The sequence below is a fragment of the Euleptes europaea genome, chromosome 7, assembly GCF_029931775.1.
Source record: "Euleptes europaea isolate rEulEur1 chromosome 7, rEulEur1.hap1, whole genome shotgun sequence".
NCBI classification, from domain to species: Eukaryota; Metazoa; Chordata; class Lepidosauria; order Squamata; family Sphaerodactylidae; genus Euleptes; species Euleptes europaea.
Genome location: NC_079318.1, coordinates 35,586,541 through 35,610,707, shown reverse-complemented (window position 1 = coordinate 35,610,707; position 24,167 = coordinate 35,586,541). Strand labels below are relative to the sequence as shown.

Below are 24,167 nucleotides of genomic sequence, written 5' to 3'. Positions count from 1 at the left end.
TCGGACTTTGGTCAGCTGCCTGGTTGCATCTTGTTGGATGTTTCCACAGGTTCCAACCTTACTGTTCTTACCCTTGATATTTCAACTTCTCTAATCACTTGTCAGCGTTTCTTGTTTTATTGCAGTTTTTACTTCCTTAGTGGATTCCGAACCAGAATAGTGGTACCTTCAGTCCTTTTGAGCAGAGTGTTCACACACCCCTTCCTGGGCCTGTGGATCTTTACAGTAGAACAAAGTATTATACACAGCAAAGGTTCTTTTGTGTTAAACAGAACCAATCATTGTGGCCATCTGCATTCCTCTTCATACTGACACCCTTGCAGCCGCTGTCTTTTTCCTTGTACCTCTGCAAAAACGAAAGGGGAGTGGGCAGTTCTGGGAGAAAGGTTAAAAGAAGGGAGAGTAAGTCACGGGATGATGTTGTTGTACATTGACAACACCTTTTGGGAAATGCTGGGGACAACAGTAATTAGCTGCTGATGAGGGCCCGGTTACTTTCTTTTCCATAGCTTGGATTCAGACTAATGTGGAATGTGCTGCCTTGGAAGGTGGTGGAGTCCCCGTCTTTGGAGGTCTTTAAGCAGAGGCTGGATGGCCATCTGTCGGGAGTGCTTTGATTGTGGGATCCTGCATGGAGGGGGGAGGATTGGGGTCACTGGGGATGTGGGGGGAGGTAGTTGTTAATTTCCTGCATTGTGCAGGGGGTTGGACTAGATTACCCTGGTGGTCCCTTCCAACTCTATGATTCTATGATAATGTTTCTGTAGGTGCAAAGACTTCCACCTGCAGACCATGATTTCCCCCCCCCCCACACATTCCCAGAGGGGAGGGAACCCCCAGGATTGGGGGGGCATTTTGAGGTGCTGGGGGCGGTCACGGTCCATGGGTGGAAGTCTCGGTGCTTGTGGAAATATTAGTCTGGAACCAACCCCATGAATACCTAGGAAATCATTTTTGCTTCATCTTAAACAAGTCTAATAATACTTTGTGTCACATGTGGCCTTGTTAAAAAACCCAGCTGCGTCCACATTCATCTTAGCAGGGTGGTCCCAGTAACTTATTTCCACCTAAGAGTATTCCTCAGATTCCGCATTAGTGACTTGGCCCAATAAATAGTCTCACTACAAGTCTAAAGGATGTTATCATTAGGAGTAGTAAGTAGAAGAAGAAGAGTTGGTTTTTATATGCCGACTTTCTCTACCACTTAAGGCAGAATCAAACCGGCTTACAATTTCCTTTCCTTCCCCTCCCCACAACAGACACCCTGTGAGGTGGGTGAGGCTGAGAGAGAATGACTTGCCTAAGGTCACCCAGCTGGCTTCGTGTGTAGGAGTGGGGAAACAAATTCAGTTCATCAGATTAGCTTCCGCCACTCATGTGGAGGAGTGGGGAATCAAACCCGGTTCTCCAGATCAGACTCCACCGCTCCAAACCACCGCTCTTAACCGCTACACCACATGTAGAAGGGAAAAAAGGGGGAATAGAACCCAACCTAGAAAACTTGCACACAATTTATGTGGGAGATATATACAGCCCAGCATAAAAACCTAAGACAGTCCTGCCAGATGTTGGTGTAATTGGTAATATATACAACCTATAACATGCCTGGTCTGTTGTATATTGCCTGTATATGTAAATATATTTGTAATGTGTGTGCATGTTTTATATATGATTTAAATAGACCACTGAGGAAGGTCATATAGGCAGAAACGCGTTTAGCTTGTGGTGACAAGACATCAACCTTAAGAAATGCCATTGTGCTATTTTAACTTTTTTTAAATTTTCTTATATAGTAGTAAGTAAACATACAATGAAATAAGGGAAAAGCTAACAAGGTGCTGCTGTTGTGGAATACTAAAGGCCCTGCTGCTGCCCATGCATAGCTGCGGCTCAGTTACCTTCTGTCTTCCTCGGCCTGCTGGACCTCTGAGAAGTTCTGGAAAGGCTCATGCTGGTTTTCGGTAGTCAGGAAATGTCTTTGGTGCCTGACTCTGATGTCAGGTGTCTATTAGCCACTCAAGTGCCCTGCTCGTTGCTTGAGGCATGCTTTCCAGTGCCTGGTGTACTTTCAAACGTTTCTGTCTGTCCACTGCTATTTCCAGTTCTCCACCTTGGTTTTTGACCGTTGCGTTGAGAACTTTGGTACTGTGTCCTAGTGCATCTTGAATTCAAACAACTGGCTTCAGTGAGTGGTGTAGAATCAAACTATATGAGCATTCAACAATAAGAGGAGTGTGTTAACCTACAGAGATGTGCATTTTTTTCCCCCATCAGGCACATCTAGGAGAAGATGCTGACCACTACATTCCTCAGCATGCCTAGTTTAGACAGCTATAATCTTCACATTTCTCCTGTCATATTACTGAGAGCTCCATCCTTGTATACTGAGCATATATATAACATTGCAAGAAGGTCAGGCTGTAGCATTTACACCCTATAGCCATGCTTTCCTTGCTGCCCGTTCTATGAGAGTCAGTACTCCAGTTTGGGAAATCCCATTCTGCCTGAAATCATAAATGGGTCAAAAACCTAGAGCCATATAGCTTCAAAGCCATCTTGAAACAGATTTGAAAACTGCAAAGAGAAGCTGTTTTGAAACAGGCACAATGCCCTGGCTGACGTCGTTATTAGGCGCTCTGAAAGGGGGTTTGGTTGTCACCTTGAGACGTGCAGGTCCCCCAGGGCAGCGTTTTAGGGCAGCGTTTTGCATTCAAGCTGGCCGTTGTCTCAGGTGATGACAGAAATGATTCAACAGTGAAGCCCCTGATGTGGTGCTTAAAGGCTTAGCCACAACTGGTAGTCATTTGGTCTTCATAATACGATGCTTCTCCTTTTTTGCAGCCTCTGTTAGCACCCTTTGAAATGAATGGGCAGTTCACACCTCAGAACTATTGCTCCAGGCTCTCTGCAAGCTCAGGCAGACATCGCCGCACTGGTTGCCCTTGGGTCACGTTCTTGAAGGTTTTCTTCAGGAGTATAACAGCTAGAGACTTCTAAAAAAAACAAACATTAAGCTGAGACACTGGAAAGCAATTGAGAGGCCTGCCCCCCCACCGGCCACCTCGCGTCCTAGTCCTCTGTTCTCCCTGTGCTCTCTCAGTCTGGGAAAATGCTGCTCTAGGGGGAGATATGGAGTTTCCCTTGATCACCTCTAGCAGCAGGCATGGCAGTTTTTGGCGGAGGCTGCTGGGCCGTTTGGCTGCTGAATTTGGCGCTGTGTGCAGTTGCCGAAGCCCTGAGTGGAGGTCTGAGGTCTCAAAGGAGAGAGGTAGGTGAGACTGAGACCCTTTCCCCCCCCCACTCAGATGCGACGTCTCTCTGGCGAGGGACCCACTTTGGCCTGGATGGCAAGAGAGAGGCCACCCTTGGCCGAATGGGGGTCCCTCCCTGCCTGTGGTTCACGCAGAGCTGTGCTCCCTTTAGGAGGGGGCGTCTCTCTGCCGCACAGCTGCTTTACTTGAGCATATTGCTAAGCGGCTGCATTCATCCAGTGCCACCTGCCATTCTAGGGACTGTGACCCATCCTTAGGGAGGCAGTGTGTGTATTTCAGAGGCGGGGCAGCCTTTCCTCTGTGAGCCAGTGGGAGCAGAGAATCTTGCTAGAAACATACATTGATGAGGCCTCTTCCCGACAGCGGCCTTCTCTTGTGCGTTGCAGCCAGTATTTCAAAGGGGTGCGCTGAGGGTAACTGTTGTGTGGGGCAGCTGGTACCCTCTGCGCAAAAGTGGAGTCTTCTCCATGTCCCCAACAGATGAGTGTTTTTCTTGGTAAGAAAGGGGGATCCCATGCACAAGTGCTTGGTCTCGCCTTCCTCATCGCCCGACACAGGAGCTGTTCACAAGCTGAAGGCAATTTCCCACTGCCAGTGGCTGATGGGTACAGGTGGTGACCGTGTGACTCCATGTTCTGTTCCAGGACGCACAACAATCTGTACCTGCCGGAGATGGTGGCTAAATTGGGGGAAACTTTTGCAAAGGCCTTGGACATGCTAGAAGTGGAGAAAAATGCCATCCTTGGTAAGTATCCGCTTACGGTGCTTTCACTGTCTCTTGTTTACTGTAGAAACGCTTCATCCTTTTCAAAATGCAAGAGTTGCTTTCATGCTCGGTAACTACAGTTGGAGTCTTCTCACTTGCTCCTCAAGCTTGTGTTGGAGATTCTGCAAGTTTTTGTTTCCCTGTGAATGCTTTTAGAACAGTATCATTTTGTGATCTCCACTAGTGATTAGTTTTTCCCTTCGCATGTTTCTGTATTTCTGGTGGTGACTTCGCTTTGCTGATACTGGTTTTCCCCCCTCTCTTCTTAGGCCTTCCTCAACCTCTGCTGGAGCTTTATGATTCTCCTGTTTACAAAACTGTCTTGGAAAGGATGCAGGGTTTTTTCTGCACCTTGTATGACAACTGGTAAGAGCCTCTGTGATTTCCGATAGCACTGCTTTGGTGTGTGCTAGTAGTCTGGAGGTGACTTTGTTTTTTATGCTACACTTTAGTACCCAAATAGCCGGAAGCAGAGAGAAATCCATCCAATGAATTTGCATAGCCTTTCACAACTGTTTCCTCGGCAGGATATGGTTTTGTAAATGCTGTTGCACCACTTAATCCTGGTGAAAGAGGCCACTGCATGCCCTTCTCTGCCCTGGTCTTCTGGTGCTTTTCACATTCCATTCAAGTTACTACCATCAGTGTGTTTGTTTTCCTAACAGTGCAAAGATGCATGGTAAAATTCTTCTCTTAGCCATGAGGATAATGGAAATTCCTGTTGTTTGGCAGATAATCAATAAAGTAACGGAACTGAACACTACCAGTTGCATTAAGGTCAATAGCTTATATGACACTAAAAGAAGTTTTGCAAATTCCTAACTAACTGATTAGCTCTAGTAATGTAGTAAAAAGGTATATTTCCAGTTATCAGATCCTGGACTGTGCAATTTGAATTGCAGCTTCCACATTCTGGGGAATGCCGGCCCATCAATGCAGCAAGATTTCTACACTGTCGACGGCCTAGCATCTGAGCTTCTTAACTCTGCCTTTGTCAATCTTTTCAACATCCCTGACTTCAGACTCCGTCCTCTGCTCCGTATCCTTGGTTCATTGTTTTTAAACTTATGTATTTCATTTGTAGCCCCCGTTCTTGCCGAGACTCAAGTCAGATTACAAAATATAAAACCATACAATCAAGACAGCCTAAGACAGGGGACCCTCCGACCTTTTTGACCCTGCAGTCACCTTTGGAATTCTGCCGCAAGAGGCGGAGCCAGCCCCAAAATGTCAGGGGCTGAGGTCATGCATTAACTCTTTAATAGTAATGCTTCAACATTTAAGTCAGAAGCTACGCTTAACAGGATGCCTTTTGAAATGAACATGTTAAAAAATATCTCCTTGCATTCGTCACTTACCTTCATTTGTGCATTGAAGATACTTGTGTTGTGGTGGCAACTTCTAAAAATCTGTGAAGCCAATCAAGTCTCTAATGGCCACTCAAAAGCTGTGCTCGGCAAAAACCCCACCCAGCCCTACCCACTTTCTAAAAACTCTTGGCGGGCGCCAAGAAAGGGATTGCGGGCTCTGGAGAAGCTTTCCAAGATCTCTGTCGGTGCTGGGTTGCCTGGAAGTGTTTATCAGTAGAGGAGACCTTGTGTCAGTAGGACATTTGCATCAGGAAAATGTTGATGTTCATATGCGCTGCATAACTTCTTTAACTAGCTCTGTACAGGTGTGTTTGTGAAACCCTTGGTCCTCTCCTGCCCAGCAGAACACTATGACTCTCTTATCTGTCCTATCCTTGAGCCACTCTTCACCTACTTACATATGGTAAGGAAATGCAGAGCATGCATATGTGTGGGACTCATGTTGTGCGACTAGCAGTACAGATTGTCGTTTCCATGCTGTTGTTATCAGGGTTTTTTCATGCGTTTGTTACGCCTACATCCAGCCATTCCTCCAAGGAGCTCAGAATGGGAACTTGCCGAAGTACTCAGCGAGTTTCATAGCTGGAGACAGATTCTAACCCAGGTTTCCAACACCCAAGACCAAAACTAGAACTACTGTAGCACAGTGGTTTAGGATTATATTATAGCCCAGTAATGGACCTAGGAGACTTCAAACTGTGCTCAGTACCTGGTGAAATCCCAGATGTGTGTGGGGGGTGGGGAGGTAAAACGGAGCAGATTTTCCAGTGTGGGGTGGGGAGAGTGTTTTTTTGTGCTTTGATGCTGTTCTCTGCTTATCTATGGGGAAAACAGAAGCATAGCATACTGGATTATGTAAGTAGGTGCTCAGTTGCATAATATATACAGGTTATGCGACACTGTTTATTGACACAGCATTCGAGTTGCCTTGATGGAGAATCTTAAACTTTTTAATGCCGAATACGCATGCTGCTGAGTGTATGCCACTGATTATGTCATGCTGTTCTGTGCTGCTTTTTTCTTCTCTGTCAGAGGCTGTCCCAGAAATGGCAAGTCATCAACCAGCGGAGTCTGCTTTGGTAAGAGTGGTGGTTTAAGCAAGATAAAGAGGACTGCTGCTTGACACTTCCATGTTGCTATTTGTCCTTCCACTGCTGGCGTATTGTAGTTGTTCCCAGGGTCATTGTATTAAATATCTCCTGAAGGGGGAATTCACAGCAAGTGGGAATACAAAAATGTCTCCCCTCTGGAGAAAAACACTTCTGGAGTTGTCAGTTTCCTGGCTCTGCAGTTGGGTTTGATATCAGTAAGGAAGTGGTTAGCTGCTGATTGTGCTGCAACTTGTTTTCAACCTTTTGGGAGTGTGGTGAAAGAAATGGTCCTTGCTTGTAACGTGTTCTTTGGACAGAACCTTGCATTGCCCAGGTGCCAAACACCTGCAGCATCTACCTGTGAAGATAGTGGCGTGCCAGCAAATAAAATGGGGCAGGAAGAGAGACAAGGGCTGTACTTAGGCAGACACCCTTGAAGCAAGTCAAGTCCCAGTATCCCAGGGATTCAACCTTGGCTGGTGGCTGTGCAGGCCTGGGAGGCGATGACGGGCATAAGCCATGCCTGTTGCCTTCTCCTGCACCATTAGCCCCAGCAGTACTGCCAGTGCCTAGGTAGTTCAGGCAGAGATTTGATCTTGAGTGCCAAGAAATACAATCTAGTGTGCTACTGTTGGCAGATGGGCCAAAGGTTGCCTACCTCTGGTATAGCTTGATTGCAAGCAATATTCAGTTGTCCGCCCACATTTAAACTAGAAAACTTTTATTAAAAGTCTTCCAGGCTTGAGAGCTAAATTTCCCCCAGGATTAAGGGTGATGCTTGGTATCAGCTGGTTTCCTTAGGTTTATACTGTAACCACAAAATCTGCCACCATCTCTCCCATCAGCGATGAGGACACAACCGATGACAACCCAGAATCCCAGGAAATGTTGGAAGAACAGCTGGTTAGGCTGCTCACCCGAGAAGTCATGGACTTGATCAGTGAGTGAAAGTAGCAGCTTGCATGGAAAGCCTGAACCATCTGTGTTATGTGCTTAGGAGTGCAGAGGTCATGCCTGTGGTCTGTTTATACTGGGGTCTGCAGGATCACTGTGCCTTAGGGGGCTTGCCCAGATATAGGTGCTTGTAGATTTGCTTTTCATACTCTCATAGACTACCCATTTTTCAGGGTATTCTTTTATCAGCTTTTGGTTTCTTATGGGAAACCTCAGCCTAGATATGGATAAATTAGTGTTAAAAAGTGGTTTGACATTCAATGCATGTTCAATAGGTCTTTTATTAACTGTGAGATTTGAAAAAAACTTATGTCCACTATAATCAGATTGGAGTTTGTATACAATGCCTCTTGAGCGAGAAACCTTTTGAGTGTGTAACCAGTAGGGTGTTTCTTAATATTTAGTTCAGGGGTGTCAAACATATGGCCCTTGGGCCAGCCCCAGCCCCTTCAGAGCTCTTATCTGGCTCATGAGATAGCCGAGGCAGCCACCACCCTCAGTCCCGATCTGGGCTGGCGAGGCATAGCCTGGCACAACCAAGTGACATTTATGTCCTATCCGGTCCACGTAACAAATGAGTTGGACACACCGAATTAGTTGATCTTTCTGTTGGTTTTCCCCTCTGTTTTGGGTTGGTTGAGGACATTTTCCCACCCACCCCTTCATTCATTTGCCTAGACAAAACACCCAAACCACATGGTGGCATTGGAGTGTTAGTTATGGCCTTTGGCACATTCTCAGGTCACACAGGATAATGGCAGGTGTTAATAGAAGTGCTGAAGCTTCTGACGCTATCATGTGAGATCTCAGACTATATTTTGAAATCTGGCTTGGAATCCTTTGCCCAATGCAGAGATTCTGTAGCAGATGTACTGGCTTCTTATCAGATAAACTGACAGGGAAGACACCTCCAAAGAGATTAAACCTTAAAGCCACAAGTCAAAATAATTGCCAAGTGAGGTCAGAATCTGATCTTATATTTTGGCACTTGACTTTGACTGCTGAGTCCTAGCTTTGTAAGTACATGATAATTCATTCCATTGATCCCTAAACTGCTCCTAACACTACTTTGGACTGTGAGAAGCCTCTTTTGTGGTTCCAAAGTAGGCTTAGAACACTTAATGCTCCCTTAGAGGGATTTAGAATTGCCTGAATAGCCCTCACTAGCCTGATCTTGTCAGATCTCAGAAGCCAAGCCAGTACTTGGATGGGAGACCACCAAGGATGAGTGGGGTTGTTACGCAGAGGAAGGTAATGGCAAACCACCTCTGTTCATCTCTTGCCTTTGAAACCCAACCCCCCCATGAGGGGTCGCCATGAATCTATTGTGACTTGATGGTGCATAGTTGTTTATCTAGAGGGATTTAGCACAATTGTGGAAATTAATCCTTCTCTTCAAACTTGTTTCAGTTCTCTAGCAGAGAGGGTCCAAGTCAAGCATTACAGAGGAGGAACAAAACATGTTGCCCTATGGGGAATGGATGGGGTCTTGTGTTGATTCTCTGCCAATGTCTCTTTTCCTCTGATGTATTTGCAGCTGTGTGCTGTGTCTCAAAGAAGGGTGCTGAGCAGAATAATGCTGTTGCCGCAGATGGAGATGGTGGGTACTAAAATGATGTGTTCTTTCTGTTTAACAGTTGAGGTCCTCTACAGGAATCATTTTTCTTTACAAATATAAATCGATATTAGCTATCTATAGACTTGGCTTTTACTATACTCTCCATACTTTATGAATGGGATTTCCAAGGTCTTCAGTTTCAGTAGTCAAGAGAGTACACTGTGTACATAATCTGGTCTATACAAAGGGGTCATAGTGCACATTTTAGTGCATACAGTAATGCTGGAACCCAAGCCATCAAGCAACTTACATGGCTCTGAGAAGATTGGGTATGTTCTTCAAAGTGCTACCTGAGCTGGGACTGCAGTGAAGAAATGGTTTTCTTCCTCTACAGATGGAGCTGCCTCTCATTAGAATTTTTCTGTAGTTTAGCTTCAGAATAACGAGTCTTGCAAGCTGACCCCACAAGAAATATGTGGCAAGGTGGGAAAAACTAGTGTGACTCAAAAATATGTGTGTGTTTAGTTCAACTTAGTTGGTTGCTGCTTGGTTTGTCTGACTTGTTTGCCATGGAAGAATGTGTTCATGTTGCCATTTTACTTGTTAGATGAGGAAATGATGTCCACGGAGGTGACGCCACCATCCAGCTCTGAGCTCACTGAACTGGGCAAGTGCTTGATGAAGCATGAGGTAAGAAAGCTGAGCTTCAACCCCTCCCTCAGGCAAGGTGCATGCATTTAAAAAAGAAGAACTTCCTTTAGTAGAAGAGTAACCCCAAAGCAAACCAGAGTTGGGAAGTTCAGTAGAAATTCACAAAGAATGCAGAACTAGTTCTGAGAACAATATCCTCTTAATGCTGCCTTCCTTTAGGGGAGAAATTATACTGTCCATTTTAGTTCTTTTAAAACCAACCATTATTGTACATATCAGAGCAGGGGTGCAGAAGGCTGCTCAATTCTGTAAGTATCAGTAACCAAACTCTTAAAAATCTACAGCACGCACCCATCCCCCTTCTGTTTGGTTCACTGGCAGGTGATGTAGGAGGTTGGCAGTAAGCTTGGGTGTTTCATGGAGTGGGCTCCTGAAATATAGCTGATTGCTAAACAGCCAACGACTTAGAAAGCCTCGCAGGGCATATGGGTTGACAGTGGTCTTTTCTCTCCTTCATTGTGCTTTCAAGATGAGGGTTCTTTTCCAGCAGAAAGTGCTGACTATTCTAAAGCTTGGCTCCACCAAGAAGAAAAGGTGACCCTGTATAAGGCCAGGTTAGATGCCATTGGACCATGTTGGTTACATCTGTCCCCAGATTCAAAGAACATGAAGGGCTTTCCTTGTCATTTCCATATATAAAGATATTATCCTCCCTGGTAAACTTTCAGCAAACCCAGAAAATTCTGGATGAGCCATGTGCTTTTCTTAAAAAAACAGCTGGATTTTTGTCACCCCCTAAGATTTGATTGCTACCTGAGCCAAGACACCGTCTTTGCAGATCCAGCAGGATCTTTGTAACTCCAAATGTTGTCCATGGGTAACCTACTCTCCTTATTGCTAGTTCCAAATAATCATTAGCATTGTTTCAAGACCTCTCACTGTTTCCCTGCAATATACATTTTGGCACAGGGTGGAGGATGGCTCAAACCTTGTAAGATCTTCCTTAATCTGCCTGGTCTGTGCCAGATTTTTGAGTGGACAGGCTTAAGGAGGATGGCTTGGTTCTTTTATTTTAGGGATCACAGTATTTTCAAGTCCTTATGAATGCTTGCCTTCAAGAACGAGTCTTTTAAAGAAATCTGAAAACTGAACCTTGCTTTTTCCAGAGTATTTGCACTGCTCTGCTGATAACAGCCTTCGCTTCCCTTTCCTGGAAGGATACCCTGTCTTGCCAAAGAACCACCACCCAACTCTGCTGGCCACTGCTCAAACAGGTACTTCGAGTGCAGGACTAACATTAAAATGTGTGGTGAGCTAAATATGGCTAAGAGTGGATATCCCTTTAGGGACTGCTCCTAGCATGAAAGACTTGCTAGACATTGTCTCCGCCAGGAAGATGGGCAGGCCTGTTTTGAGTTATCATCTGGCTACATGTTTATCTCTTCCATAGGTCCTAAGTGGGACCTTGATCCCTGATGCAGTGACCTGGTTTTTCACAAGCGTGCTAAAAGGGCTACAGATGCATGGGCAACATGACGGCTGTATGGCCGCTCTTGTTCACTTGGCTTTCCAGATCTATGAGGCCTTGGTAAGAATGCAGTTGCTACTAGCTTAGATTATTAATCGTGATCAAGCACTGAGCCAATTTCTATGTTGTTAATGGGGGAGGGGGGCTTGTTACGTGGTAATATCTGTTCTGGCAAAACTCTCCATTGACTATCTTCTTTGCTACTTGAAGCGTCCACGCTATGCTGAACTGAAGGCAGTGATGGAACAGATTCCAGAAATTCAAAAAGAATCCTTGGAGCAATTTGATAACAAGCTGCTCAACCCAACACTGCAGAAAGTTACAGACAAGCGCAGGAAGGACAATTTCAAACGCCTAATTACAGGTTGTTTTGGGGTAAGTCTTGGTACTGAGCAGCAGAGAAATCACCCTCCTATCTGCAAGAGGTATTTTCTTTCTACTCTATCTGGATATCATTCATGGACTGTTAAACCTTATTCTAGGCTTGTAGAGCCTCTGCCTAACCATGATGAAAGCATACCTCAAGGAAGATTGTTAAACAAGGTCTCTGGTCCTCCAAACAACAGGTTACGGGCCCAGTTGTGTAGGTTCACAGATAGTTATCAAGTTTGTCTGAGTAGTAGTGAAAGCAGAATGTTTAGAGAGAGCAGATGTTGATATTGTAAGGTGCTTGCACCTTACTGAATCACTGGAGAAGATAACATTTGGTGCTTTGATTTCATACAACGTTCCCAGCTCAAGTTAAGCCAAGTCTTGTTTTAGCCACTGAGGAGGAGGAGTGCTAGCCAGGCTTCAAGTGCCTCAACATTCACTTTGTCCTGTTGTGACTGTGCCTCCTGCATTACCCTTTTGCCGCATGCAAAGCAATCTACCTGAGCAACGTGGAACTAGGGGAAAAGGAGAAGTTAAAAACCTTCCCCAGAATTTTAGAGCTGTGGCATGGTGCTGTCACAGAGGGCAGGGTACAGTGTGGAAAAACCAACATTCAAAAATAAGATTCACGAAGTATTCATCCTCCAAGGGTGTGCATTTTTCCTCACTGGGGAAACATGCTTCCAGCTGCAACTCTTTTTCCCCTTACCCAAATTGGATTAACCCTTCAGAGATTTTGCCATTCAACCAAAGGACCTTCCTTCCCTGTCCACTTTCAGGCAGACAGGAAAAAGCATTCCAGTTCTGTAAGCCACCTGCCCCAAGAAGAGGAGTTGGTTTTTATATGCCGACTTTCTCTCCCACTTAAGGGAGACTCAAACCGGCTTACAATCTCCTTCCCTTTGCCTCCCCCAACACACACCCTGTAAGGTAGGTGGGGCTGAGAGGGCTCTAACAGAGCTGTGACTAGCCCAAGGTCACCCAGCTGGCTTCGTGTGAAGGTGTGGGGAAACAAATCCAGTTCACCAGATTAGCCTCCTCTGCTCATGTGGAGGAGAGGGGAATCAAACCCAGTTCTCCAGTTCAGAGTCCACCGCTCCAAACCACTGCTCTTAACCATCACACCAGGCAGCCATTATTGCAGAATGGGCAAAGGGGTGCATTTGGCAATCCATAAAGGGCGGGCAAAGGCATTTGGCGCTTCAAGAAGGCAAGCAGCAGGACACAGTGGGACTGGGAGCTTGCATTTGGGAACCAAAAGGAAGGCAGGTGCTATACCAGAGCAAACACAAACACATGTATTATTCAGTCAGTGAATGTGAGTGCTTGGTGGAAATTACTTTGAGTGTGTGTACTGCAGCAAGTGACAAGACAAATTGACTAGAAATGTGAGTTGTAAGAGCCCTGCTGAATCACACTTCATACTATTTAAATGGCAACACACTTGAAAAATAGTAAATTAGTCACAATCTTACACAGCAGTGCTAACCAATGCTGTCTAAGAACAGAAGGAGCTCAAAGAGATACTTATTTTTGGGTGGGGGGGAACACACACACACACACCACTTAAGAACCCTCCTCAATCCTTCGGTGAAAAAGAGACTGAGCAGAATAAATCTTTTCTGTTACAAGACCTGTTTTATCCTTTTGTTGAGAAACATTTCCTGTTAGTTTCAATCTCTCCTGAACACCAGCCCAGCTGCAGAATAGTCGCTATTACTGAATGGCTTTAGTGAGCTTATTAATTTTATGTCGTCCCTAATGCAGACTTTTCTTGTTCCTTACAGAAGCCTCTAGGAGAGCAATTCCGCAAGGAAGTTCATATCAGAAACCTGCCATCTCTTTTCAAAAAGGTGAAACCACCTGCAGAGGCAGGTACATTGGGAAACAATGAAGAGGGAACCCTCATCGCACTCTTTGAGCCATAAATTCAGAATACTTCCATTCCACCTATGCCATTGTATGGTGTGTTCTTTCACAGTACCCAGTTGTTTACTTTGTCTGCTTGTTCCAGAGCCTGGATGAAGTTCTTACTAGCCTTGTCCTCTTTCTGGTTGGAAGATGGAAACTACACATTCAGTCCAGTTCACTAAGTGTAACCTGCCTGATTTTGATCCCTTCAGCTTGGTGTACAACTGGCTTTTCCTTGGATAGAGCCCCGCCACTTAGCATGAAGGCCTTAATTCAGTTTCACACACACACCCCACTAAGCTTGTGCTGGTCCTCTAGGAACAAGCCTCTACCCAAACACACAATACTTTCCCCATGAAGGAAGCATGACAGCAGATCCCTACTTAGTACATCTGTCATTTTACATTCGGGATATCTACACTGTGGCTGCCTCAAAGCAACACTAACACTCTCCTTTTCTTTTGGAAAGGCCCAGTTTTCCTAAAGGTAACAGGGCTGCACCCTGTACCACCCTCACCCCCCATCTCCATGGAATTACTCTATTTTCTTCTAGGAAGTAGCACATATCTACCAGCAGCAAGGAAAGTTCAGTAAGAAATGGCTTCTGTTGTCTGTTTGATTCAACCATGCCTCCACTGGTCTAGTGTAGAACAAGGTGACCTCCTTGACTCCTATAAGTGTTGTCAATTCAAAGCAGATCTTCCACTTCCAAACCTGGCTTCAGTTGTCAGCAGCTTGCATAGTCTAGTGAACAACAGTCCACTGCTACTTTGGGGCTGATTTGAAGTCACTCGTTCAGTGCTGTGTAACAACTAGAAGACCTTTGCTTAAGCTGTTATAATAGTTTTATTGAGGAAGTATAACAATGTTTTACCGAAGCAAGAGAGATTTGAAGAGGCATCTAGCCTTTGTGATTACATTCAGATCTTTATTTTTAGTTAGATTCCACTGGGACTTCTTCATACCCATTGTGCCCCCTCTATTAACTTTTTAATAAAACAGAAAGTTCCACGACAATAGCTCTTTTGCCTAGGAAAAGCAGCTTGTATTTATTGTGTCATAGTTGTTTTAACCGTGAACATTTAAAATCTTAGAACATCTCTGCAAAAGGACCCTCTATCTACAGATGTCTCTGAACGAATTGTGATACACTTGAATGTCAGTAAAGATCTTTCAGTTTTATATATATTCTTCTGACTGCTCTCTATCTTGATGTGGTGTCAAGTTTGCATTGATGCCCTATTCTTTATACCATACAAAAGTTTAATAAGCACCAGTAAATTTTTCTCAGGAGCAAAATTGTCAGTGGTAGGATTAACTTCATAGATGAAAAGTTCCAAAAGGTGACTTTGCCCTCTCTTTAAAAGTTAATATTGTGTAAAAAAACATCTGAATCATGCTCGACGACTGTGAGGGCATGTGTGTGCATTGAGTTAATCAGTCTCAAATGGGGGCAGCTTCAACCTCTTGCCTACTTTTAGTGCCCAGCACAACCTTAACACTGTTCTCAGTTCCTTGCATTACAATGTCCTTTAAGTTTAGATAAGCTCCTTTAAAAAGCAGCCAGTATAGTGCATTTTCCATTTGGCCAGGGCTTCAGAGCACCTGGATTTTATCAGAATACAGCCTGTTCATCAATAGTGAACGTGGGGTAGGAAAAAACAGTGATAGTGATAAAGTTTATTGTCTGCGGCCGAAGGCCATGACAATCCACCATACAAAACATTAAAATATCATAAAATAACATTAAAGGACTTTAAAACAGTCTGACTCACAAAAAACTAGTATTTAAATATGTTATGTTCCCTGATTAGAAACAGCTTTAGCTCGGATTTTCTTTGCTTTAGCAGCTAAGAGTCACACTCTGTAGGTAACATCAGGATTGGCATCTGATAGGAGAAAGAGCAGCTTCTCTGAATCTGGAGATTTAGGCCCTTTAGAATCACTCCGAGGAATTTAAGTCTGGGTTCTTTGGACAGAATAAGGTGTAATGAGTTAGGTCCTCTGGAGCAGCTCCACAAATACATAGGCGAGAGGCCCATGGTGTTTGGGAGTAACGTCCAGCTATTCAAGCTATTGGCATGGTTTGAAACCGGAGGGAGGTAGGGGAAAAAAATGGGAACAAGCCTTGCTGCCTCTCTACAGTCACATCCACAGTAAGCCACTACGTAATTGCTCTGTGAGCCCAGGGCAACCTTGGTCAGACTTGAGTGTGATGAACACACACAACAATCATCTTCTGTAGGTGACAATAAAATTGAGTCCAGCATGGTGAATTTAAATGTCAGTAGTTTGCAAAGCTGCTGCTGATTAGCTGTTTGAAAACAGGAACAGAGTACGAGACGGCACCTAATTTGCACAGCGTAGTTTTAGGAATTATGGAGTTAGCTGACATCAGCTAAGCCCTGTTCATGGGTCCTTTTTGAAATGAAAGTAGCTTTAACCCACTGTTGGAAAAGGATCAGAAATACAATTTCTAGCCACAGAAAGCCCTGTCATGAAAATCCACAACCAACATACTGCGTGAGCTTCACAGCTGTGAGGATTGAAACACATTTCCCTTTAGTCTGATACCGCACTGGTATACCAAAGCAGCTCTCCCGCCTTGTACAGGTATCACACCCAAAGTAGTCTGCCTGAATTTAAGGCTTGGCTTCTATACTTTTCACTCCATTACAGGATATGTTGGACCCTTGTTTTACAAACGTCTGCCTGGATTGTTTAGATACACTTTCATGAACAAGAAAGCTCCTACTCTGCCAGAAATTTTGTTAGTCTTTAAGATGCTACTGGACTCTAGCTATTTTCTACTGCTAGTGACAGACTGACACGGCTATCATGACCTACTTTCATGAACAGCGCATCATGTACCGGTTGGCAAGGAGAACTCTGAGCCTTTGTTCAGACAAACAAGACAGCAGGCTGAGGCCTTATAGCAGATCTTTCCCTGGCGTGTTTTTGGATTGCTAGAACATCGTAGTGCTCTTTAGCTGACAGATTAAAACTCTGAAAGCTTGGACAGAGAACTTTAGTCCTTTATAAAACTCAGGTAACATTTAGAAATAGTAAAAAGCCAAATAGCAATACCTGACAGTCAGTGGATTTCCCCACTTCTGTGTTGTTTCCATGTTCTACTTTCTTCCCAGTTTTAGAAATTATGTTAAAATTCCAGAATCACCACACCTACAGCAGTTTGCTACAGCTTCAGTTCCTTCACATCTAGATTACCGCTACACACAAGCACTTGGTGCACACACTCAGCTTCCTCTTCATGATGTTTTTCACCAGTGCAGACCAGCGATGCCAACAAACAGAAGGAACTGCAATCTTCAGCTGTATGTTGCTGGCACAGTTTGTACAAAAGCCAGAAATGAAAAACCTAAATAAGATGCTAACACATTAGTATAGCTCCACAAATAAGACTGGGAGAGCCCCAAAGCTCAAGCAGGCCAAATATCTTAAACATTCCTTGTGAACAGATCCAGTTAAAACAGTTAAACCACTCTAACACAGTTTAAGCAGAAAAAGACACAACACAGGGAGGACTTCCTAAGATTTATCTTGAAATCAAAACAGATATGATATAATACTAGCGTCTCATATTCTTTCTCCTTGTCCCCTTCCATAACAAAGTCAAACCCCCTCAGTAAGGAACCTACCATAACACTGGCATCTTTACTAGCTAGGAACAAAGCAGATAACCAGTAAGCAACATTTTTAAACTTCCATTTTTGGAATGGTACACAGATCATGGGCATTAGCACAAGTACTACATGATAAAACAAAAATCTTGCCAGTACACATCACTAAAAAGACAGCTGTTGTGACCTGTTTGACAGGTGATTCACCAGCTAACAAAGCTCTGTTCTCCTTGGGAGATATAACTCAAGGCTAGTCAAGCAACTTGGGAGGTCCTGCAATTTATTTCCAGCAGTCCAGCCGTCTGCGATTCTTCTGAGACATTAATTCTCTGAGATAGTCAAGATTTCTCCCGTTCATTCCAACATGGAAAGTCTCTGCAAGAAATAGCTGCACAGTAGCACCTTCTCAACCACTACTCAATACCTGAAGTAGAAAGCATGAAGAATCCAGTTCCAATCTTTTACATCCACGGTAGAGTGTTATCCACTTGGTGACAGACGCACAACTTGGCTGGAAGCCATCCTTCAGGAACCAGCTGCCCGACTAAGCAGACCGTTCTGCTGAAGTCTAAGAACACAATCTTCTTATTTCTTCTGAATAGTTTTCAGCTCCTCCAAGAAGCGCTGACATTTTCCCATTAACACCTTGATTGCTTCACTCACCAACACATCTGGAGGCAGAACACCTGTTGATTCTACAGAAACTGTAGAAACAGACTAGCGTCAGGCCCTCATTGAGCCTAGCCACTGCTAATCAAAAGTATCGTAAAGTTCTTTTGGCAAGACATCTCAGATTCCTCACTGAACTGACTATGCTACAGAAAATGCAAATCTTCACCTGGGGAGGGGGAACAATTCATAACTTATTTGTATATCTTCATGGTTCTACACTTATACATTATTGATGTATGTAGGATATTTCTATGCCACCTCTTCTGCATCCTGCTTGAAACAGCTTACACTTAAAACAGTGTCAATATAAAAACAAGCCATTAAAAAATAAGCCACTAGACATAACTAGCATAAAAACTATGCCATAAAAAAAAAGAAGACAACCATTTAAAAACACTGGTAAGGTAAAAACTCCTAAATAAAAGCCTGGGTTAAAAAAATTGTATTTTGGCCTGGCACCTAAAAAAATAGATGCCAGGCAAGCCTCAAGGGGCAGGGCATTCCAGAGGCCAGTTGCTACCACAGAAAATGCCCTGTCTCTAGTCACTGCCAGCCTCATCTCTGAAGGCAGGCGCACAAAGAGTCAGGCTTGAGAGGCACAACCTAACTAGCAGGCTGGATAGTACAGGAGACGGTCCTTCAGGTGCCCTGACCCCAAGCCATTTAGTGCCTTAAATGTAAGAACCAACATTTTGAAATTGTGCCCACAAACAGATGGGTAATTAGTGCAGATCTTTCAGCCCAGGGGTGATATCTCCATAACTAACACCTGACAATAGCCTGGCACCCACATTTTTCAACCATTTCAAATTTCTGGAGTTTTCAAAGGCAGCCCCACGTAGAACACATTACTATAATATAACCGGGATGTGATCAGAGCATGGCTCACCACGGCCAGATAACACTTTTTGAGGCATGGCCATAGCTGGAAAACTAGCTGGAGCTGATAAAAGGCACTACATGCTAAGGAGGAGACCTGAGCTTCTGACCAGTAGGACCCCCCAAGCTACGAACCTGCTCCTTTGGGGGCAGGGGGGAATACAACCCCTTCCCAACAGGCTGACTACACAGTCCCCAAACAGCTTCTCCACTGACCTACAGCACCTGAACTGAGCTTCGGTTTATTGGCCCCCATTCATCCCATTGCCTTCTCCATGTTCCAAACACCAGTCAGCACCCTGCTTGAATTATGGTTTTTGGACTTCCAGTTTTCAAGCATGATCAATGGGCCAGTTTACAGGTCTAAAGCGTAACTCTGTTTTTAAAAGATGTTGTATCACGACATGCATAATTCTGAATTCCAATTTATAACAGCTTTTAAACAGAATATTGAGCCCAGAAGACTGAACTAGCTACTCCCTACTGCGTTGTAAGCGATCAGAGAAGGAGCCAAAGAGAGGACAAACAGTGACAAAGTTACTTACAGATGTAGTGATCTCGCACTCGAGCCAGCCGGACAAGGGTTTTCAAATCGTCATGGCGAAAAACTTCCCGACTAAACGTATCTAATCTAGCATTGGCCACTCTTGCCACTTTTTTCCCTAGAGAAGCAAAACAACGCTTAAGAGCCAAAGCCAATGTGAAAATCTCTTTAATTAACTACCCTCATCCGCTGCTAAATTATGTTGTTTCCCCAGTTACCACTGCATACCAAGTGCAAATCACACTTCCTCGCAAAAAACAGGCATCCACAGAATCATCTCATTGTTTAAGCCATAATCAAAAAAAATGGCACTGCTCATTGACCACTAAAGCTCAAAATGAACACTTTGCCCAAGTGCAGTCTATTCATATGCATCTTTGTTAGAAAGAAGGTATACATAACATTGCAGTCTTGGTATCTGAGAGAGAGTTCAGACAGTTATTGTCAAGGTAACTCACTCTCAGGTTGCCAGCCAGACAAGGTAAGCACCCTGCACAAAAAAAGGAGCAATTCACAGATCATATTTATGGGGTGGGCTGCTGTTGCACATCAGCTCAGACCAAAACGCATGCACAGCTGTTTACTTCATTTATGCCCTGCCTTTTTCCGTAATGGAAATTTAAAGTGGAGTATACCGTTGTTCTCTCCTCCATTTTATCCTCACAAAAACCCTGTGAATAGGTACGTTCAGCTAAATGTGTGTGACTGGCTAAGGTCACCGACCAAGATTTTGTGGCAGATTCCCAGATCCTTGTCTGACCTTCGAACCTACACGATACTGGTTTTGTCGAGATCATTTGCACAGACAGTAGGGGCTGAATCTAGGTCATGCAGTTTTTTATATCTGTGAGTACAGTTTATGCTTTCACACTGTAAACGAAGGAGCTGCTAAATACCTTTGATTTCTTGAATCTCTATGACCCCAGGAGAAAAGCACTTCTTCAGCCTCTCAGCTGCTTCCCCTTCGATAGGCTGCAGTAGAGTTATTTCTGGCAACAGCCGGTAGCTGGCTGTGGCCACTGGAGAAAACTTTGCATGATCTTTACCTAAAGGAAGAAGGCTATTAAATAAACAGGAGGCTCGGGGGGGGGGGTATGCAGGAAGACCGTAGGACCACCTCCTTCTATACAAACATGCCGGCTTCCCAAGATGATAATCAATGACCATTCTCAAGGTGACCTGCCATCTAGAAAATAGATACATGAGACTAAAGAAGACGGCCTTTTTCTGCAAGTGTGTCTCCATTTATAGTCCTCGGTCCCAAGGGAAAGCCCCCCAAAGCATTCTGGATTTTTTTTTTAACATGTCAGACAAAATCTTCACTCAAGCTTTTGCAAAGCGCATTCACGTTTTCTTTCCTGTTGTTACATATCGCAGAGCATTCAGGCTGTCATGCTGCTCCTGAGTGAAATTTTAAGCTCCTCTAATCTTACTGCATTGATGTTTAAAACAACATGCTAAAATCCCTTAATCTTTTGTTTTACCCATGAGCTGTAAGCAGCCTTGGGCCTGATAATTTTGACTTGGTATGACTCTCCTCATTTTGCTTGCGTCACCCTACAAAGTGCTTATTAGATGCCTCTTCATATGGACTGTTACCATGCTACCATACCATAATAGCAGTCCATATGAAGAGGTCTCTCTGTGAGAAGTGTGGGCTATGAATACAGTAATTAAATTTGACCCATCATGGTATATACAGCAATAAGGTCTATGTAGGCTTTGGTTACCCAGATCCTTAAAGACCTAGTTCAAACCAAGAAGTGTTCAAGACACGGTAAAAAAGCAGGCTTTACTTAAACCTGAGGCCACAAAGGGATGCAACTGCAATGATGACCAACAGTAACAATACTTGCAAAGCATCACGGACCAGTGAGAACTGTGTTTCACACGGCAAGGGAGAGCTACAGCTGGTTGATGGATGGTCTAGAATCCAGAAAGCTCAGTCAACCAAAACAAAGCACACCAAACCTCTCCTAAAAAGCGTCCTCATAAAGACGTACTTTAAGATTTGTTGCCAGAATCAGCTATACACAGAAATTCCAGATTTCCTTTGCCACACACAATTTAGATTGTTAATGCCACCAAGCCAACTCACCAGTGCCCTTTACACAATGCATAAGTACATCGATTCCTTGGCCAGGACGCAACTGGGCAATGAGGATGTCATCGTGTACAGGACGGAAGTCAGCATTCAGATTGTCCGCCTGAGACCCCAGCGGCACCCATTCCATGTGCTTGCTATAAACTGTGAAAAACAAAGGCAACAGAATAAATTCCGTCCGTACGTAAGTAGCCACTCAGATATCCTCTTCACAACTTCACTATTGGGGCAGGGACAGGAGTAGAAGAGTGAGGGGACTGGGATTTTTTGAATGAGTATGTCCAAAAGAAGAGGTAGTAGTACAGTGAAGCTATGGGACAGCAGAAGCCATTTCCACCCAAATAATTTGTTGTACCTTTATGGTTGATGTACAGTTCATTAGGATCAGATGACTCCTTGGCTGCCTGAGGGTTCTTGCTACACTTAATTTTCAACTGGAACTGCAGAGTGTTAATTTCATCACACTCGTCTTCTGTAAAAAAACAAAAAAAAAGTCTATGCTGAAACTTCCCTGAGCAACACCTCTGGCTTCGAATGGTATACCCTTGTGTGGTGGCTAAGCTTGATTTACCCAGCGAATTCCCCCTAAGTCCTTTCCACAGGATCTCACCTTCACTCTTGTATTCAAAGAGGCGAGGATCAGCATGTATAGGGATCAGCCCCAAGCGGTGGGCCAGGATTTCATCTTGCACAATAGAGGTGTTGTTGTACACAAAGACCTTCTCCACAGCCATGGTTGGCACCTAGACAAGAGGGGGTGGTTAAACCACACCAGCACCTGAAACTCATGAATGTGCTACCAGTTTCCTAAAACAATGCAAGTATTTCTAAAACATTGAAATATTTACTGCAGAACAGGAATTCAGCTCCTTTATGTGATTTAAAGCTATTAGACCTTACTTGTAGCTATTACTAACACCACGTTCTCCACTGTCAAAAAACAACTCTCAGGGACAAGCATCATAGGTGATTAAAACCTCTGAGAAGCCTTCCCAATTTTCCAACTGGAAAAAAAAATCTTTACTAGAAAGTACCTTTAAGGGAAAATGCCTGTTCTGTACAGTCTAAAACAAGAGTTCCCAATGTGGTACCCATGGGCACCATGGCACCTGCCAATACCTTTTCTGGCATCCGCCAAGTGTTTTCTGTTAGTGGGCATGGCCAGGTGGGGCTTTTGCCTACCAGGGATTCTGATTAGCCATTGGTGATTTGATTGGCTGTGCACATTTTTTATAAAATGTTGCTTTGACAGCAGCTGCCACCACAACCCTTCAGCAACCATTTTGTGGCTGGCCCCACCTCCTGCAACAGCCATTTTGTGTTGTACCCTCTAACCTGTGGCATAATTCCAAAGGTGCCCGCAGGCTTAAAAATCTTGGGGGCTCCTGTTTTAAAATAACATCGTTTCACCATTTTGTAACAGCAGAAAGTGGCACTAGCCAATCTTGGGTCATACAATCCCAAGCCAAAAGAATATCTGGGGAATGCCTCACTACTAGCCTAGCAAGAGAAATGGATACCCATACCTCAGCAAGCAAGATACGTCGGAAGGCATTAGCGACAGCTGCATCAATCCCCACCATGTCAAATTCTAGAGTGCTTTCATCCATGTGAATCACATCTATTCTGAAATTCTATTGGAACAAAAGAGGAACAAAGTTTAAAATCAGGTTTAAAATCATGGATCTGCAAGCACTGTTGCAAAATTACCTCTTAACCGAAATGAAATGGAATCTGACCAATAACCCTCACAACCAAAACTGTTTGATCATTTTTTATCCATCAGATACATAAATCAGGCTACCACTTGACCTGCTGCACATCAATGTCTCGCCTGCTGTGGGAGGCAAGAACTGCATTCTACAAGCATATTTGGGGGAGAGAAAGGCTCACCACCACACATACAGCATTTCTGACCTAGCAATTGTCTGAACAAATCCTACATTATCTAAACAGAAAATAAGAAACGGCATTAGACGGCATTCCTCATACCCACCGGTTGGTGCAAAACCACCACCAATAGTTCCAAAGATACTCCAACCCATTTCTTCAAGCATCAAAAGTTCTCACCTTTTCAAACTTCTCCTTATCCCAGGAATCGTCATACTGAGAATAATTCCCTGGAAAGTCTGTAGTATGGACCTGGAAAAGCGACAAAAGCACGTGGGTGCTCTAAACTCGTTTTCCTCAGAGAACACGCATAAGAGATCGGTGTCGACACAGGAATCATTTCTCGGTGACAGAAACGTGATGACTTGCACGTGGGAAGCAAACGTTCCACTAAGAGCCACAGGCCCAGCACTTACCGCCCAAAGCTTAGATTAAGAAACGCGCCCTATCTGCGTCTTTTCCCCGGCCCCTGAGAAGCCGCACGGCCAAAAAGGCTACAGCGCTCCCCGGGCCCCTCTATCCTTCCACCACCCATCCTGCTCGGTCTCACTCACGTTGCGGACGCCAAACTCTCCCAGCACCACGCGACTCCGCATCTCTTCCACACCACGGGGCGCCGCCATCTTCCGCAGAGGCGCGAGAAGACCGCGTCACTCTGCGACGCAAGCGCAGTAGGCTTCAGCCGCCCGGGAGAGAGAGGTGGGTTCCGTAAAACACGTAATGTACGCCATCCACGCGGAGACGCGATCTTCTACGTCGCTCCCTACCAACCGCTGTTATGTGCAGCGCTACCCAAAAAAAATCACATTGCCCCAGACATGCGCGTCTTAGGCTTGCCCAGTGCACTGCGGAGAATTTTCCCTTTTCCCCCCCTTTTAATTATTTCATTATGTCCCTACTTTGCTTTCCTCACCCCGCGCGAGCGAGGGACCGTTATCAGGCCGGGCGACGTGAAATATCGCGA

The 24,167-nt window shown here is 44.5% G+C and overlaps 2 protein-coding genes across 2 annotated transcripts in view; one reads left to right on the top strand and one right to left on the bottom strand.

The window, feature by feature from the left end:
- Positions 1–13,556, top strand: part of XPO5 (exportin 5) — a 49,815-nt gene extending 36,259 nt beyond the window's left edge. The window contains exons 21-32 of the mRNA XM_056852527.1: positions 3,917–4,017; positions 4,308–4,404; positions 4,941–5,077; positions 5,714–5,811; positions 6,441–6,487; positions 7,345–7,439; positions 8,991–9,053; positions 9,619–9,701; positions 10,829–10,936; positions 11,113–11,250; positions 11,401–11,565; positions 13,350–13,556. Coding sequence (XP_056708505.1) covers positions 3,917–4,017; positions 4,308–4,404; positions 4,941–5,077; positions 5,714–5,811; positions 6,441–6,487; positions 7,345–7,439; positions 8,991–9,053; positions 9,619–9,701; positions 10,829–10,936; positions 11,113–11,250; positions 11,401–11,565; positions 13,350–13,490 — 1,273 coding nt within the window. The 3' untranslated portion in view covers positions 13,491–13,556. The remainder of the gene's footprint in view (positions 1–3,916; positions 4,018–4,307; positions 4,405–4,940; positions 5,078–5,713; positions 5,812–6,440; positions 6,488–7,344; positions 7,440–8,990; positions 9,054–9,618; positions 9,702–10,828; positions 10,937–11,112; positions 11,251–11,400; positions 11,566–13,349) is intronic.
- Positions 13,557–17,664: 4,108 nt separating this feature from the next.
- POLR1C (RNA polymerase I and III subunit C) lies at positions 17,665–23,826 on the bottom strand. Its single transcript, XM_056852522.1, has 9 exons — positions 23,758–23,826; positions 23,384–23,455; positions 22,840–22,947; positions 21,924–22,056; positions 21,669–21,785; positions 21,308–21,457; positions 20,106–20,255; positions 19,211–19,327; positions 17,665–17,818 (listed from the first exon to the last, which is right to left on the bottom strand). Exons 1-9 carry the CDS (start codon positions 23,824–23,826, stop codon positions 17,700–17,702), a joined length of 1,035 nt encoding a protein of 344 aa, XP_056708500.1. The 3' UTR covers positions 17,665–17,699.
- Between the last annotated feature and the right edge of the window lie 341 nt (positions 23,827–24,167).